The sequence below is a fragment of the Hemicordylus capensis genome, chromosome 3 (genome assembly GCF_027244095.1).
Source record: "Hemicordylus capensis ecotype Gifberg chromosome 3, rHemCap1.1.pri, whole genome shotgun sequence".
In the NCBI taxonomy this organism is placed as follows: Eukaryota; Metazoa; Chordata; class Lepidosauria; order Squamata; family Cordylidae; genus Hemicordylus; species Hemicordylus capensis.
The window spans coordinates 285,544,870-285,564,146 of NC_069659.1; the positions used below are offsets into that span (position 1 = coordinate 285,544,870).

The 19,277-nt window shown below is 42.4% G+C and overlaps 1 protein-coding gene across 15 annotated transcripts in view; it reads left to right on the forward strand.

Moving 5' to 3' along the window:
- Positions 1 to 19,277, forward strand: part of BTRC (beta-transducin repeat containing E3 ubiquitin protein ligase) — a 200,287-nt gene that overhangs the window by 88,797 nt on the left and 92,213 nt on the right. For 8 of the 15 annotated variants that reach the window (XM_053307794.1, XM_053307796.1, XM_053307802.1 and 5 more), the window contains 2 exons: positions 4,038 to 4,115; positions 14,963 to 15,052. The exons of 3 other annotated variants lie outside the window; for them this stretch is intronic. In XM_053307794.1, the coding sequence (XP_053163769.1) occupies positions 4,038 to 4,115; positions 14,963 to 15,052 (168 nt within the window). The remainder of the gene's footprint in view (positions 1 to 4,037; positions 4,116 to 14,962; positions 15,053 to 19,277) is intronic. 4 more of the 15 variants (XM_053307799.1, XM_053307805.1, XM_053307806.1 and 1 more) reach the window with 2 other exon arrangements.

A 19,277-nucleotide genomic window follows, 5' to 3' on the forward strand; every position in this document is an offset into this window, starting at 1 on the left:
TCAAGGAGGCAGTTCCCTTGATGGAGTTGATAATAGCCCTGAGATGCTGAATCCTGTTCAGAAGGACAAGGGAACTCTTCTGGTGATTCACTAGGAATCCGTGAGCCTGTAGGACTGCGAGAGTCTCCCCAACATCCCCCAGGGCCTTCTGGTGAGACGGCGATCTGATCAAAAGATCATCCAAAAATGGGTACAGGTGGATCCCCTTTGTCTTTAAGTGCGCCACCAGTGCCACCATGATTTTGGTAAACACTCGACAGACACAGTCGACAGACAGTGGCGCAGTCGACAGACCGAAGGGGAGAGCCCGATACTGGAAGTGGGCCCCGGCATAAACAAAATGAAGGAACTTCGTGTCCTGGGAGTGGATAGGAACATGGAGGTAGATCTCCTTGAGATCCACTGATGACAGGAAATCGCCCCCCTGCAGGGCCATCAAGATGGAATGGAGGGTCTCCATATGGAAACACCTCACCCTGAGGAACCGATTGGTGAACTTGAGATCTAATATGGCTCTCCACTCCCCATTCTTCTTTGGCACCAAGAAGAAAATAGACGCCATACCCTACATCCTCGGTGGGAACCGGTTCGATCGCCTGGATATTGACCAGGTGATAGATGGCCGACAACATCAGAGTGTGCTTTCCCCGCTTGCGGGACCGTGGGGATACCAGGAATCGATCCGGGGGCTGGGAGAGGAAATCTAACCTGTAACCCTGGGACACCGTTTTGTGAATCCAGGCGTCCATGCAGGTCGCTGCCCACATCCAGGCAAAGAACTGCAACCTGCCGCCCACCTGATGTTCTAGAGGGCAGTCATTGTGCAGCAGGTCGCTTGTAGCCAGGCTTCTGTTGCTGGCCGGACTGACGAAATCTCGACTGAACGTTGTCCCGAAAGGAACCCTGTGGTTTTTTCCAGGCAAACCTGTCCTGTCTTTCCTGTCAGGGACAAAAGGCAGACCTGAAACCCCTATAGGAAGAGGAATTAGGAACAAATTGTTTACAGTCCTGACGTTGCCCCGAGATGGGCATTGCCTTTTTCTTATCTTTGCCCTCAATCAACACAGGATCCAAAACCTCACCAAACAATTTCCCCCCTTTAAATGCAGAATTTGACAATTACACCCAGACTTCTGGTCCACCTTCCAATTCTTAAGCCATAAGTGACGCCTAACGGTGACATCAGAAGCCATTGCCCTGGCTGATATCTGAGTTGCGTCTAGAGAGCTATCGGCCATGGCAGATGCCTTGTATAACCCATTAAGTCCTTGCCTCAGGACAGTCAGTTCAGGCGGGACCAGGGGAAGAAGCTCCTTAACCCAGAGTACAGAAGCGTGGGCAAAAATAGAGTTGGCTATGGAGACCCGCATAGAGAGAGAGGAAGCCTCATGTGACCTGCGCAAGGCAGCATCACACTTCTTATCATCTAGATTACATAGGACCTCATCCCCATCCTTCGAGAAAACGGTGCCAGTGACCAGAGCGGCAACCTCCACGTCCACCGGTGGCACATGAAGCTTATCCATAACTGTCTTAGCGTTCGTGTACAAATGTTTAATCGCAGAGGGAGGACCCTTGCTTTCTGTGGGCCGGTCCCACTCAGTCTGAATACTATCCAGGAAAAGCTGAGGGCAGGGCACTACCACTTCAGGCACCTTCAAAGAGGGCAAAACAGCTGTATCACCCTCAGACTCGTTCGGGGGGGCAGGAACCACACACCCCAAACGCAAGGTTTTGCGTGCTTTGTGAAGGAGAACTGGAAAGTCAGAACAAGAAAACAAGTGGTATGGGGCATGTGGTGCTGGAACCGCGTCCTCCTCATCCCCCGACAGCTCCCCCTTCTCTCTGTCAGACTCTGACTCATCACAGTGATTGCCCCCCGCCGAAGAAATGGTGGGCTGGAGGCATGGCAGGCTGGTGCCACAGGGTGCATGAGGATAAAACAGGCGGCCCCAGCTCCCTGATGGAGCTAACGCAAACCTCGTTCTGCTGCACAGATTGGCCATCAGCCCCCTCTTGCCGTGTGCCCAAAATGGCAGCCGCGGCAGCTTGAGCGGGAATCTCCCTGGCCAGCACGGGAACAAGCTCCCTGAACTCCTCAGCCACCACCCAGCGCAGCAAGGCTTGAAAACTAGGAGGGATCTCCTCCTCAACCACCTCCATGACCGTGGACCCTGACTTGGGGCACGATCGCTTAGCCAGCGGCTCTCCCGAGGGTGGATGGGGCAGAGAAACGGGGGCATTGTCTACTTGCGTGGAGCGCCCCTCCACCGCCTCTCCTAGCGGTCCTGACCGGGAAAGAGTCGATCCGCTTGATTCCCCTTCAGCCAGTGCAGCGACCTGAGAATTGCTGCCCTTGGCTGCTTTGGCCGCTGCCTTCCTCTCCTTGGAGAGCTTCTTGCTCCTTTTGGCTTTGGGGGGCCGAGCATCAGGCGCGGGAGAGGTAGCCACAGCCCACTTGGCGCAGCATACAGCCGTCACCACAGAGTCTTCAGAGAGGGAGGGAGAAACCTCCCTCTCAAGGCGCAACGTCGCTGCTGCTGTATCTGCCGCCATTACCATCAGGAGAACCCAAACCACTACAGGAGCAGAGCTGCAAATGGCGCGCAGTACTTAAAACATCTCCCTGACCTTCCCCTGACTGACAATCTGCCCTGACTGGGACAGCTCAGGACAGAATGGGAAACGAGAGAATAGCGGTGGTAGGGAGCTTGAAGATATAGCCCAGCACAAAGTTGAAAAGGCTCCTGCCGGAGCGAGAAAGAGCAAAGAATGGAGCTTGAGGGGGTTGCCCCTCCCTTCTGGAAGGAGAAGAACGCTCTCTGGTTGGCCCTGTCTCGGAGCAGGAGGTCGTGGCAACCCATTATACTTCTGGATGCTATCCTCTTCTGAGGGAGAATAAATACATTACATCCCTATCCTTTTCATAAACTCTGCCTGCTTAATTTGTATCAAGCACACTTGGTGGAAATAAAGAATCAAAAATGGGAGGGGGAAAGGTTGTAGTTAGGTAGCTGCATTAGTCCATTCAGGACGAGAGCTAAAACAGAGTAATATTGTAGTTGGTCCCAGTAAAACTATTATCACAAAGTACTGAGTAAAGTGAACTTGTTCACTACCTTGTGATATTTTAGTTGATCATAATAAAGATATTACCCTACTCCGGCTGATAGAAAAGGAATATGTTTTTTGAGACACATGTTTGGAAATTCTTGTATTTCACCTTAAAATTGTGTTTTATTTCTGAGGGCCATAGCTTGCTCATAGAGCACATGCTTTGCCTCCAGAAGGGTTCAATCCCTGTTATCTCCAGTTAAAGGATCTTGGGTAACAGGACTGGGAATCCTTTAGTCTGCAGCCCTTGGAGAAGCATTGCTAGTCAAAATAGACAATATTGGATAAGTTGGGCCAATGGCCTGATCTACTGTAATGCAGCTTCCTATGTTTCTATACCATAGTAGTTAGTTGACCTCACAGGTTATACAAAACATATGGACCGCTTAAGTAAATGAAAGTTCACATTTCTTTAGAGCTGAGTAAATAACGGTTCTTCTCCATATTGGTCTTAACACCACCAGTGGTGTTAAAACTTTTCAGCAACTACAGTATTAAATTCAGTGTCCTGGTTACAATAGATTGAAACCTGGTGGTGTTAGGACCCAAGGTATCTCAGCTTAGCTGTAGAGACTAGCCTCATTCCAGCATACCAGAAATACAGAATTTCTGACTCTGCAGTATTTTGAAAGCCTGTTTAATTATATGGGTAACTGTCATAATAGATTATGTCTGGGATCCATTTACAGTGACTTCATTCAAGATTACTGAATATGTCACAGGAATGCATGTGCCAGACACTCATTCCAGCTTACCTATCCAAATGTGTATCAGATGAAACAAAAAATTATTCACCACTCTTGACAATAAATTGGCCTATGTGAAATGTCCTAGGGAGTGCTGCTGGAAACATTAGGGTTTTTAAAGATCTGTTGAAAAAGAATTACATGTATTAATGTTTTCTTCTTCCCCCCTCTTCATAGAATTCATCTGAGAGAGAAGATTGTAATAATGATGAGCCCCCCAGGAAGATCATTCCAGAGAAGAATGCACTCAGGCAGGTATGCAGTTAATTTGAGTCTGCAAAAACCATCCAGCCACTTTACTTAAAAAAATCTAAAGTCTTCTGGCCTATCTTGGGAACTGGAAAGATACAAAATATATATGGTACTACAAGTTTTTTCTTGTACCAGCATTTTTTTGCTGAACTAGTATGCATGTTTTCAAGTTACACACCACTCTTCAGAAGGCATGTTGGCACTAATGCATCGTTTTCCAGAGCAGCATTCCCCCCCTGAGTCCTGAAATACTCCAGTAACATCTATAAAAGGAAATCTTGTGGGTCAGGCCTAGCAGGTTGCAAAAGACAGAAGTCTATGGTGAACCTATGGAGGAATCCAGAAGCTGAGCAACAATAGCATGGAAAAGAACCACATAATTTATTCATTTTTATTTTATTACATGTATATCCCGCTTTTCCTCCACGGAGTCCATAGTAGTGTACATGGTTATGTTTATCCTCACAACAATCCTATGAGGTAGGTTAGGCTGAGACATAAGTGACTGGCTCAGAGCACCTGTGACTCTGGCTATTGGGGAGAAAATAGGTTGACCTGATTTGGCCTATAGCCTTTTGGCTTTTTTAAAATGACCTAGGACAGGGTTTCTTAACCTTGGGCCCCCAGATGTTGTTGGACTACAACTCCCAGAATCCTCAGCTGCAATGGCTTTTGCTTGGGGATTATGGGAATTGCAGTTCAACAACATCTGGGGGCCCAAGGTTAAGAAACCCTGACCCCTAGGAGGAGAGAAATCAATATGTGTGTCTCTTTTTAGAAGGTAAATAGTCCTCCTTTCTTGTAGAAAGTTGATAGAATATCTATTCTGTTCCCTTTCACTCAGGAGAAGGTGAGTGTTTTGTGATCCCAAAATCAACATAGTAGAAAGAGGAGGGTAGGACTCCTTAAATTAAGAATATCAACATCAAAAGTCTATCTTGGAGGCAGATTTCATATTGATTTTTGATTAAGTGCTGTCAAGTTGGTGTTGACTCTTAGCGACCACATAGATAGATTCTCTCCAGGATGATCTGTCTTCAACTTGGCTTTTAAGGTCTCTCAGTGGTTTATTCATTGCTGTCGTAATCGAGTCCATAAGTTGTCGACTTCATATGTTGCCCCTAAATTCCCACTGTCATTTACCTCAAATTTCATTGTTTGGCTTGCTGACAACTTCTTCTACAGCTTTTGTGATTGCTGTTTGTCCTTTTTGCCAAGCACTATGGAGTTTCCCTTCGCCATCTTTTCCTGATAACCAAAACCAGCTTTCAAGGTGGCCCAGAAAACCCTGATGGCCCTGAGCACATGAGCAGCATTCTATAATTGGCCATATTGATGCCAGTGCGACACTTCTTTTCCAAACCAGAGATGCTCTGTCACGGGGGGAAAGAGTACACTTTGTAAGTCATGAAAAGCAACACCAGTGTGTGTTCTGCTGCAAGTATGTGGGCCAAAGAACTGATGCAAGTATTGTCTGCTTGATCTGTGTTTGTACAACAATTACACAGCACTGCTCATTATGTATTACAGAGTAAACATTTTTTCTGACATGGAAACCCATTTTCCAGCATGGAGATGTAACATATGGTAGCCTTTTATTTTGACCACTTTTTGTTGTTCTTGCGTGGAAGAAGTCAGTAGAGAGAAACAGAACCTAATTTGAATCTATGTGAGGTTAGAAAAGCAAATGTAAGTAGGCCCCATTAGCAGCTGTTCTACAAGGAGAGATTTGGGATGAAAACTGAAAACGGTGGGGGAGTTGTGTGAATGCATGTGAAGTCTTGGAAAACCATGACAAGGGGACAAAGTTTTTGGCAACTACGTTTAAGCTAACAAACGAATTTCCTCACTGCTAAGTTATAAATTAATTTTAATAGGCTGATCCAGATGGTCCATTTGGAAAATGGATAGCTTGATCTGTTGAAAATTAAACTAAATTTATCTCTCTCATACTTCAAACTGAAGTTAGTGTGAAAAGAGTGCCCATTAAGTCCAGTGAATACAGATGGACCAGCAGGTCACACATGGGACTAATCTGATTCATTTTAAAAATAAATGTGTGAATTATTGAATCAGGCTCCTGGTTTGAGACCTGTTTTGTGCATGTGTGCAGCCTTTTTCAAAGAGACTCTCAAATGCTTCAGTGCCTTTTTAACCTGTATGTTTCCATTTTAAATTCAACATTCTTGCCAAAAACGGTAATTAGTTTTCAGTACCCATCATTTAGCGCTGGACCCGAATGGTAGATTGATTAGGTCGGGCATTTGTTATTTTAAGGACTTCGTCTCAATTTCTGAAGAATTGCGGCTTAGCAGCCTTGGGGAGGGGGAGAGGGAGAGAGAGAGCTGGCCTTTAGAAAGCAATGAGGGGGAAACTCCCCAGGGACCTTTGAGCTTTTTGGCTTTGGGTGTGTTAAACAGAGCCATGAATGAAGATTTGTAAATTTATTGCAGTGCCATCTGGGTTTCCCCCTTCGTTGTGCAGGAGCCATATTATTGTTGGCTTGTTTCTGTCTATTGTGGTGGTCACTCCCCAGGAGCTTGCCCTCCTATTCCAAAGGAAAGTGATGAATAGCAAGGGTCAGCTGGCATAGGTCACAGGGCAGCTGTCCAGGGCTGCCCTGAACTTGATTACCCTCCTGTCTTTTTAAAACGACTGGCCACAATGCAGGTTGTTTAAAGAAAGTGTCTCTCCTTGGCTCAAATGGGTTAATAATGAAGTGCCTTTTTGCTGTCAAGGCTTGTTCTATGAGGTGGGGGAGAGACTCTGTGGAGAGGAAATTGTGTCAAAAGGTGCCGTGTTGGGAAATGCTGACGACAGCAGGGTTGCAGTGACGTGCACTGCACTTTTCTTTAGCTCATCTGTCCCTCATGCAGAGCTTCCAGATGTAATAAATGTGAGGCGGCCATCACAGTCTCGCCTGCCACAAAGGTCCCCCCCCCTCTCCCCCACCCTCCCCATCTACAGAATCTCTTCCTTCAGCACTGCAATATGGAGTTCTATTGCTATACTGTTCTGAGGTTTTGGAGTACTCGAAGGCCTCTAATATTTTGTGGGGGTTGAGTAGAAACTGCAGAGTCTCAACCACAGTGTGCTTGCAAGTATAGGCAGGTTATAACAAGAAAGAGGAAAAATGGAAAGCTACCTGCATCTTCTATTTCCAAACTATGTGCTAGACTTTTTAAAATAAATTTGTTTCTTCAGCTGCTCCTTGTACATAGAGAAGAAATTACTGCTAGATATTACAGAGATGCAATTTTCTCTTGATCATTCATAGTTACTTTAGATTGGGCTGTATATATCTGAAAGGGGAAGAAGAGTCAGCATAAAAATGTAATTTTTACCAACATCTAATATTTGTTAGGGAAACCTGATCCAATGTGAAATAAAAATGAGTATCAGATGTGTTCAAAATTTTGAACAGTTTTTGGTTCAATTCCCCCACCCCTCATCCTATTAACAGCTGAAATACTCTGGAGGCTCTGTTATCCCAAATATTCGTTGTGCAGAAATTCAAGACTGCTCCGCGGAAACGTCTTGCAGCATTGGTGTGTTTTTTCCACTTTAATGCTAATCAGGTCTGTCAAATGCACAGCTTTTCTGTGTGGTTCTGTAGCAGAGTAAATTCAAGCGTTGTCTATTCTCCTGACCTTTTGTTTCCCGTGTCCACTTACAGCCCAGTGAACGTGGGTAGTGATAAATAAAGCTTTGAACAGCACTCTCAACTCTTTGAAAACAGCATGTTGCCATCTCCCTGGTTATATTTCTTTAAGTGTTTACGTGTATGCTGAATTCTTTTCTCTTGTGTGGCTGGAACCCTGGGGTCTCAGAGCCATGAGAGAGGCCAAGAAGCTAACAAAGTAGCTGTCCCCTTGTTAGCTTGTTCCTTTCTTTAAAAAAAACAACAAACAAAAAAAAACCCACAAGATGAAACCCATCTGGCTTTGGGCATTACATTTTCCTCCCCCATGCACCTCTATAGATGAAGAGTTTCACCTGCAGTGAGGGTTTACATTGTTTAGGGAGGGTGCAGTAATTCAATTCTGGCCATCCACTTTCGTGATACTTTTCAGTCTTTAAAGGTGCTGACCCATTGAGTTAAACTGTCATGGGGAGGATAAAAAAGGAGCTCCGTCCCAGGAGGTAACAGCTGCCAGGTTTTCAACACCTTGTGCACTGCTGGAGAAATGTCGCCAATTGTCAATGAGAAGAAAAATGACAGACTTGGCTGCCATCTTCCCTTTTTAATGACTAGCCTTATAAAATGAAGGATTTAAACCTCTTAAGATCACCAAGCACAAGGCAAGCTGTTATTGGAATGAAGAAAATCCAGAGTATTTTAAGTAGGTGCTGTGTACAAGTCTCCAGAGGAAATGGTACAGAGCCCAGTTGAGCTTGCATGACCTATGAATACTTAGGCACTGGAGTAGAAGTTTTCTGCAGCCACCCACAGCCAGTATTAGCATATCTGTTTATTTAAAAACAAAACAAATGAACAAAAACAATCGGGGGTGGGGGATACAGCCAGATTCATAAGCCAGTGAACTGCGAGAAAACATACTGTATTTCTGCTCTTTGGAGGACAATTTGTTTTCAAGCAGCTACCAGATGGCTAAATACCATGACATTTCTCTTTTGTTTGGGGTGGTTGGGTTTTTTTTGTTTTTTGTTTTGATTGTTTTAGTTTCAGTTTTACAAGCAATTCCCTTGCTTTTATCATCAGTGTTGCTTCCTTGGAGAACTTCAGTGGGGGAGGGAGGCAGAAAGTAGTGTTGCCCTTTTTTCTTGTTTTGATGGATAAGGAAAGAAGAACAAAATCTTAAGATAATGAAAATGGTCTGAGCATTCAAACACACACACACACACACCCCGTTTGTTTTTAGGTTAGTCATTTTAATTGTACTGAGTAATTAGAAGGTGCCTACAGCCAAGGGAGCATTATTATGGAAATTGCTCAGGAAAACCCATTCGCCATCTACCAATGCCATGTGTTGAGACAATTCTTCCCCCTAGTGGCAAAATTAGGGACTCTGACTCCACAGTAGGCAAGGTGTAATTGCAATATGACAAACTGAGCTTTGGGGACACTTCAGTAAATGTTCTCAGTTTTGGCTTGACGAGTCTATATTTTGTCTTACTGTTTTCCTGCAGAGAACTTTCCCCACAAGCTTTCTGAACTATGGAGTCTAGAAATTTACCCTTAAATATAGAAATAAGTCATAGTGGTTTCTAGGTAATGCTTTGCAGGTTGACTTAATTCTCATCTTTCTTTTTTAATTACCTATTTATAAAAACGCTTTTAAATTTGCAGGCATTATTTAATACTTTTGAAAGAAGCACCTCACTGGAAATAAACAAACAAATTGCCTTTTTAAAAAATAGTCTGCGAGAAAGACCTAAAGGGTAATTAATGTAGGTCTCCTAAGACCCTGTAAGTGAGATGAAAGCGATCTTTCTGAATCTGCAGAAGTGATTTGTTTATATAACTTCCCACTCCCACTGAATTCTTCAGAGTCTAATAACTATTTTCTTACCATTTGGCAATTGGTGCTTTGCTACAAAAGCCTTGTTTGAACAATGAAAAAAAGTTTAATAATCATGTCTCTAGAAATGACTTGGAGGGAAATGGTGGATGAATTTTTTTGTTGCCTTTTTATTACAATATGCTCTCTTTCTGATAAATCATGCAATTATTGACTAGTGAAAAAATCTTATTAAACCCTTAAGTTGCTATACCTATTAAAAAGTGCTGATGTGTTCAGAGATAGGGATCCTCAGGATAAATTGCCAAAGAAATTGTTTTCTACTTAAATTCAATTCCCTGGATGTAGATGAAAAGACTGGAAGGTCTCAGACTTTCAAATAATGTTATCTCTGTTCATTAGGTCCACTTCACACTAGCATTAGAAAGTTTTAGAAAGTTTTAATCTTTCCACACATTAAAGAGCAACAAAAATCTTGGACTTGACCACTAAGTATACACTAGTAGGGAGCTGCAGCAAATCCTGAATTTCTAGAGTATCTATATAATGCATGTGTTTTCAAATGACTATTTGAAAAAACAATAAATAAATAAGTTTATTGATAAATAAATAATAAATATTTGTCACTTTCAAACTTGATGCTTTTTAGTGTACAGTTAAAGAATCTTAGGTGTACACCTAAAAATTTAATATGTAATGAAAAAATATAATGGAGGTCCCAAGATGCTTGCAGGTCAAATATAAGCAGGGCTGTTAGTATACTATATACTCTTATGGAACCTAGATGCTGATGCAAAACCTGGCTTGCTTAAAAAATCAGTTTCTGTTTCACTTTCTGAGAGAGAGAGAGAGAGAAACAAGTTTCTAGTCCTTATAGCTGCAGAAAGAAGGTTGGAATCATTAACAGTTGTTCCTTAGGACTCGGATCAAAGTGTTTTTTTCTGTGTTGCATAGTTCCCTCATCTTTCATGTATTTCTCAGTCCGTCCCTTCTTTTTATCTCTTCAGGCCCTATAAAAATGTTCTGGATTCTTTGCAACACACACACACCATGCTCAAATTGCCCAATTTGTGTAACTTTGAATGGCAGTGCAGATACTGTAATTTTTTTCTGAGCTATGTGCTTCGTATGCAGGTGGCAGTTCTTAAATCTTTGTCTGTGGATGGATGCAGCTTTGCACCTCCAAGTTCCTCTCATTGCATTCCTGCCCCTGACATGATTTGAAGCAGCCGTATGTTTGTTGATATTTTTTCCATTAGTGTGTGTGTTGCTATAGGCTGCTTAACACTCATCTCAAACAGCTTTTGCAAGGTTAAAGGAATGCAGCTTGGTAACAAGTTTGTGTCATTTTAAATATATACCTTCCAGTAAATAAGGAGGAGCTTGGCAATCAATCCCTTTTAGTGTGTTATATGTTTCACCTGACAACTAAACCCTCTATTGATTAGCCATTACTTTGTTAGATAATCCTGTGTCATTGAAGCCACTGTAAAAATTAAACTCTTTAAAATGTTTTACCCTAGCAGCAGTGTGAAAATTGAAAACTTGTTCAGAATTACAGCTAGCTTTCACCAAAAGGGTAGTTTCCAACAAACTGGTTTATGCTTGCATTCTTTATATGCAGTATAAAACGGTATTAAAGTACTCCAACGCAAAGCTATCAGCCTCTGGCACAGAATCCGGCTGCCATTTCAAACAGTGCTTCCCATGGCCTAGAAATGGCCTCTCTTTGTGATTGGGGAGGAGGTGCTTGGACAGTTCAGGTGTCTGAATTAGAGTTGAATCAGAAATCCTTATAGCCAAAACATGGAGTTGGACCTTTCATGCAGGACAATCAGGAGTGTCGGCGATCTTCATAAGATCCACAAAAAGGGGATGACAAGTTATTGCTGCATTTTCATAAACCTAGGGTGTTATGCTCAAACACTGAGGACTGTAATGTTTAGTTGATTAATAATTAAAATACGTTAATCAATTTAAAAGATACCTCTGGTTAATTGGACAGCAGATTTGATTTTTAAAAATGTTTTTTTAAAAACACAATATATGAGTATTTACAGAAACCATGGCTAGCAGATGCCATTTTGAGAGTCTTATTTCCCTTTTCTTTCACAGGGAGGGAATGCCTCTTCTCTGCAACACTTCCCCATTCCAACACATAGGGGCATCATCATAAGAACAGCCCTGCTGGATCAGGCCCAAGGCCTATCTAGTCCAGCATCCTGTCTCACACAGTGGCCTGCCAGATGCCTCTGGGGAGCCCACAGGCAAGAGGTGAAGGCATGCCCTCTCTTCTGCTGTTGCTCTCCTGCAACTGGTATTGAGAGGCATCTTGCCTCTGAGGCTGGAGATGGCCCACAGCCACCAGACTAGTAGCCATTGATAGACCTGTCTTCCATGAATTTGTCTAAGCCCCTTTTAAAGCCATCCAAGCTGGTGGCCATCACCACATCCAATGGCAAAGAATTTCATAATTGATTATGCACTGTGTGAAAAAATTCTTCCTCTTGTCAGTCCTAAATTTCCCGACCTTCAGTTTCATGGGATGACCCCTGGTTCTAGTGTTGTGAGAGAGGGAGAAACATTTCTCTCTGTCCACTCTCTCCATTCATGCCTAATTTTATAGACCTCTATTATGTTTCCCCTTAGTCGCCTCTTTTCCAAGGTAAAGAGCCCCAGATGCTATAGCCTTGCCTCATAAGGAAGGTGCTCCAGGCCCCTGATCATCTTGGTTGTCCTCTTCTGCACCGTTTCCAGTTCTACAATGTCCTTCTTGAGATAGGGTGACCAAAACTGTACACAGTACTCCAGATGTGGCTGTACCATCGATTTGTATAAGGGCATTATAATAGTAGCATTTTTATTTTCAGTCCCCTTCCTAATGTTCCATAGCATGGAATTGGCCTTTTTCTAAAGACAAAGAATGTTTGGTTTTTTCCTTCAGAACCATTGTTCATTCACATACAGCTTTACTCAATAAAGTAGGCTGCAATCCTGAATGTACTTACTAGGGAGTAAATCCTATTGAATTTACTGAGACAGCTTCTGAGTAAACATGCTTAGGATTACTCTGTTAATTGGCTAAAGTAATATAATTAATCATTGGTTAATCAGGTGACATCCCTACAGAATCTCACTTAAAAGAAAGGGTGTTTGTGTAATATTTTTATACTGTATTGTGAAGTAAAAAAAAGTATTGCACAGGAGAATAAAATGTGCTAAAACAAGAAATACAACATTTAAAATATTCTGCCAGTAGTATGCATATTCCATAGAGAATTTGGTGCAGAAATTGGTAGAAATTAATTTCAGATCTGTCTTGTGAAGGAAGGAAGGATTTGAAAAAAGGCAAGTAAACTATTTGAATGTGGCAAATGTGAGTCCCTACACAGCTTCATATATCCCTGCAGAATCTCCTCTGTACCTTTTTGCCTGACATTCCTTCCATATGGCACAGTATATGAGCTTACCAAATTATGCTAAAGAGATATAAAATACCGACAGAAGAAATAAAATCAATTTCAAATTCAAATAATTTAAAAATACAGTAGAATTGTACTCCCCCTTAAAGCAATGCATAATTTACAATAGATCGTATAATTTCTTTACCATCTTTTATCTAGCATTGGTTGCAGCCAGTGCAAAACATGCTACCCATCTGGTAATTTCAGGATCTTTTTCTCTTAGCAAGATAATCATTTTAATCACAATGGACACATGGGAAATTTGGACCATTGGGAGCATTATTTCTAACTGCCAAATAAGGAGCTAAAATAAGTCCTTTCTGCTACCCTAGAATCAAATCCTAGGGTATGTCTGAAAATCCAGTGCAATCTGCATAGCATACAGATCCATGGATTTCTCAAATTTTTTTAGTGTGCCACCCAAAGTCAAGGAAGTGATTATTCAATATTCTTCAAAAATCATTAAGCCAAAACCCTAGATTGTTTGTGTAGCAGTGTTTCATATTGTCTAAAAGAAACAAGAAGGATTCAGATCCATGTGGATCTGCATCATGGGTTAGATTATCTGAAAGAGAAGTTCCTAGGGAGTGAAAAACCTTGTAGTAAATAGTCTTGTCCCTTACACTTTTTTGCATTTAAGCTGAGTGTGAAAACACACGCTGGCTCAGTTCAGATATGCTTTGATCATGGTTCTGTGTAACATTCACGAGACTTGGGCTTGTCCACACTGCTTCCTTCCCTTTGCGAGTGAAGAGAGAATGTTTTAAACTTCTAGTCCTGCTTTACAGTAAATCTCAGTTTCATGTCCAGACTTGTTCATAAACTCTGATTAGAACAAAGCAGAACTTTGCTAGATCCAGACTTCCAGGACTGGAATTTGAAACTTCTGAGGCTCATGAAGGTTGTGTGGAAAAATGATCAAACCATAGTTTCACATGGCATCTGAACCAGGCCATTGTAATAGGTGAAGAAATTTGTGCCTCCCCAGGAAAACAATCTGGGCCTCTCTAGGGAGGGCCTCTCTTCAGTAACTATAAAAATATGTAAAATTAAAAAAAAAATTAAACTTCATTTAAAGGGCTGAGGTGGGATGGCATTTATATTTTCCATCATCGCCATCCCTTTTGCTTTAGCAGTTGCTTTAAAAAAAAGACACGTGTCATTCCTAAAGGAAGTATCTCCCTTACATTCCTAATATAAACACACAGTTTTATTTGAAAGGAGATGAAAGCCTACTAAGAAATCCTGTTTAGTAATCTTCAGCACTGAATACTTTTGAGGATCATTACTAAACACTTGCATCTTAACCACCAACAGATCGGAGACCTGTGTGAATTGCAGGCTGCAGTCCACCACACATTTTTGTATTTTGTCACTGTCTCCAGAACCCTCAAGTCTGTCATTCACTAATGCACAATGCCTCTGGTGGTTGGGGTTCCATGCCCCCATTGTGCATATGAAGACTCTGAGGGAGAGATAGTAACAAATGTATTGTGCTTGGGCACCTTCCTTCTTGCTACCGTATGTTGTTTCATTTAGACTTGCTTGTCCCAGTTCTGGTCTTGCCCTCTCTCCTTTTCACTACTTTAGTCTTCAGTCTACAATATCAAGAAAGTGCTAAGTTACAGAAGAACAAAACATTTAGCTATTGTTTGTGTGCATCTTTTCTTGGACTTCTTTGATAGAAACTCAAAAGTGAAAGTATCTCCTTTCATGTTGTTTGAAGTGTAAGACTCTTGTTTAAAGACTACAAGTCCCCATAGGAGAACTTATTATATATAGCACATCTAGATGGCTATACAATGCAGACAACTTTCTGCAGTTAGCTTTACTAAACATGTGGAATACCTTTAAGCCAATGGTGTTTCTTTATCCGGAACCACTTTTTTCCCCCTCTTCACAGACCTACAACAGCTGTGCCAGACTCTGCTTAAATCAAGAAGCAGTATGCTTAGGGAACACTGCTATGAAGTCTGAAAATTGTTTGTCGAAAGTAAGTAAAGCTAAGATGACATCCTGGCAAAGTCTGTATCTACTGTGGAAAGGCGTTCTAAAATGTTAAAAATGTACTTTCTGAACATATAGAGTAAATCTGTTTGAGTCCATAGGATCATATGGTACCCTCACCATTGCCTTTAATCTGTGAATCAAATTTCTGCTTTTTCTTAAAGAATATCTCCCTTGTTAGTTTCTCTTTTGACATTTTGATGGTGGTGTATTGAAAACCTTAGAAAGACTAGTTAAGATGTCCAGTTTTGGTTTTTAAACTTCATGATTTTTGGACCCTTGACCATGTTAATACAAGAAATACCTCAGTCAGCTGTGGTGTTGACTGGTAACTTACAAAAAACACATCATCACTTCTGAGCAAGCTGTCCATTTTTGCTTTAAACAGATAGTGAGCACCAGAGTGGACATTCAGACTGTTTGGCATGCAGTGTACATCCTTTCCTAATGCAAAATTTAAACTTTAGCCCTTGCCCTACCAGACAGTGAGACGTTGAGCTTGTGATACCGTCATTCCCTCTCTGCTGTTCAGTACCTAGAATTGCACAATAGAAGCCAAGGTGAGATTGACGCTCATTGCCGGGTGTCAGCTGATAGGGAGGGACAATGCTGAAGAAGCCTCTGACTTAAAATACAAAGCACTTTTCAAGGGATGGCAAATTGGGTATGTTCCATTTTATATCACCACATCAAAAGAGGCATTCTTGGGGAAATGCGCATCCTGTCTTAGCTTTCCCTGCAACTAAATATAACTCCTATAAAACAAGAACCGTGTCTGAGGGATTGTGAATGACTGGAAAACATTCCAGCCACGGTGCAGTGTGTATAAAAAGGGCATGTTTAGCCTTGCTTAAGCTTCATGTTTCCACTGGAAGGAAGTTCAGGATAGCCCTGCAGGACAGATCAGTGCATGCAGCCATCTGTTAGCAAAACCAGCTGGCAATTTTGCAGCTTCTTCCCCTCCTCTTCCCACCCCCAATAAAATGGCTAGTAGGGAAGTTAGTGCCCTCTTCTCACTCCTCCGTTCTTTGAATTTCTTCCTGAAACCCCCAATTTCCAGAGTATGCATGATAAGTCTATATAGCACCATGTCCAAAAGTCCTTTCTTAGGCTAAATTTTAGTACAGTTCCCTCCATGTACTACTGATTTTCTCCCCCTCTCATTAGAATTGTCCATTGCACAAAACATTTCTCCATAACGTATCAGTTTACAGAATCCCATGTCTAATGGTCCATTTATATCTGGTGCCAGGGTGTGAGCAGCCTGGTCAAATGCTCATGTTTTATAGCTTTTGTGGGAAGCTGTTTGTTTTTTTGTCGTATTGATATACCACCTGATATATATGGAGTACATAATTCAAGTTACAACAATTAACCTCTCTAGAGAGAAGCAAATTCTCCCTAAAGCTAAACCGAATCTTAATTTGAGGTTTTGTATGTGTGCATAATGTTGCAATGGAGAGTCAAACTGTGTGAAATCACAGCCCCTGTATAATTGTGCCCATCCCTATAGGCTGTTGCACAGTTTGCAGTTCAATATAACAGGAGCTTCAGTGAGTGCAGAGGATACACTATAGCAGGGGTGTGCAACTTTGGACCTTCAGCTGTTGTTGGACTGCAACTCCCATTATCCTTGACTACTGGTCACTGTGGCTAGGGATGATGAAAGTTGTGGTCCAACATCAGCTGGAGGGCCAGAGCTGTGCAACCCTGCACTATAGTGTTGGGTGCAGCTAGGTGGTTTAGTGGTAAGTAAAGCAGGTGGTGGGTCTACTGCAGTATCACTGGGGCAGTGTCAGCTAGGCCCAATTCTTTAAAATCCCCATTCCATTATATTGCAGGGCTCTAGTGCAGCTGTTAGGGTGTGTGGATATGGAGTCAAAATCTGGAAGGAATGCCTTTTCATTGATACTCAAAAACATGAATCCAGGCCTGGTTCTTCCTGTGGCAGATGGGAGACCTCAGAGAGTAGCTCCTGATGTGAGATGAACTTATCTGTTGGAATGTTTAGTTAGCTTGTTAAAGATGTGGATATAGATATTTTTGCCTTTCTTAAAAAATTCAAGAAACACACTGCCCAGAAACTCATTGGTAACCAATGCAGCAAGATCAAAACAAACATTGCCGGTATATTATTATTAAGATCTCTGCTGCCACATTCTGGACCAGCTGAAACTTCTAAAGTGTCTTCCAGAGCAACCCACATAGAGTGCATTGCAATAATCTGGTCAAGATATTATGAGGACGTGGATTACTGTGACCAGTCCTCACTGAAACAGAAGCAAATGTAGCTGCAACATCAGCCGAAACTGGGCAAAAGCCCCCTGGACCTTGGCAGAAGTCTGAGCATCTCATATGCTGAGTCCAAGAGAACACTCAAGCTGTGAACCTGCTCCTTCAAGGGAAGTGCAACCCCATCTAGAACAGGTTGTTAGACAATTGCCACATCAGTAGTTCTCCTGACCAGAAGAGCCTCTGTCTTGTAAGGATTTAATTTCAGCTTGTTAGCCCACATTCAGCAATTTGCAGCCTTCAGATAAGCTTCTCAACCACTTCTCCAGCTGAAGGATGGCAAAAATAGGTAAGGTTGGATGTTACCGACGTATTGATGGCATCCAGCACAAAATCCCTGAATGACGACCCCCAGCAGTTTCATATGGATATTAAACAGCATCAGAATGGAACCCTGGGGGACTCCAGAGGCCAAGGCTTAGAGCAGGAATTCCCCAGTACCACCTTCTGGAACCTACACTCAAGAAGGAGTGGAACCACTGCAAAGCCACTTCCATCCTTACAAGATATTCCAGTGATTTCCAATTGGGGGCTTTCAGATGTTGCTGAACTACAACTTGTAGTAATAAATTGTAGCTGGGGCTGATGGGAGTTGTAGTTGGGGATGAATGAGGTACTCCAAAAGGGTATTATTGTTAATGGTATGAAAGCCACTGAACCTGTGAGGACCACTCCCCCTGTCGAGGCCCCAGCATGTTTTATATGTTTTCCTAGCATGTGGTTCCTCCAGGATATGCTTTTGTACAAGTCAGAGCTCATTCATTTGACCAGAACTTGCATGTCGCTGGCAGGAAAGCATAAGGGAGCTGCACTCACTAAAAGTAGTTTGCAGCACCTTTAATTAAAGGTGTGCCCTCAAAATGGTTGCCCACAAAAATTAGAACTCTCTTAATTTCCCCTGGGATCTTGGCAAACATCAATGAGAAGAAAGCCAGAGACAAAAATTAGGTAATGAATCCTGGTCTTGCATAAAGACATGTTCCTTCCAAGCACTGCTTCTCCAGGGTGTTTATTCTTGGGCACATGTTGTGCATATTTATAGGTTGGTGTTTTTGTTTGTTTGAGTGGGTTGGGGTATTGTACTTATGTAGGAAATAGATATTTCCATGGATGCTAGATGGTGGCTGAATTTCTGCTGCTTTCTGCTTGGAAACCGTTTCCTTGGAATATACTATGCCAAATATTTTGAAGACTAAATACATAAAAACCTCAGTATTATCTGGGGTTCCATTCACAGCTACTGCAGCAGATACCGAAACTGCAAATACTGGGTAATTGGGACTATGAAACCTTGGGGGCTAGGTTTCTGGGGGGAGAATGGGCCAAAAATTGTACTTTAGGTTGGGTTGGTTTTTTAAAAAAAAGAAATTGGCTGGAAAACAGCCAAAAATCAGGCAAGCTTGCTTTTTTTAACCCTTGAAAATTGCTGCAGATTATTATTTATTATTTATTCAGTTTCTATACCGCCCTTCCAAAAATGGCTTAGGGCAGTTTACACAGAGAAATGATAAATTAATAAGATGAATCCCTGTCCCCAAAGGGCTCACAATCTAAAAAGAAACATAAGATAGACACTAGCAACAGTCACTGGAGGTACTGAGCTGGGGGTGGATAGGACCAGTTACTCTCCCGCTGCTAAATAAAGAGAATCACCACGTTAAAAGGTGCTGCTTTGCCAAGTTAGCAGGGGATGGCGGCAGTTAGATGGCGGCAAGATTATGGAGGAGGCAGTGCATTTTACCTTCTAAAATCGCTGCAGATAACAGCAGAGGCAGTGGCAACAGCAGGGATTGCGTAGAGGTATGTGCTCAGAGGGGCCCAAAATGGGCTCCAGACCGGCCTCCACAGTCAGTTGGAAGAGAGGCTTGGAGGAGTGAGGAGTCCCCATTGTTGCTTCCGCTGCAATCCCTGCTGCTGTG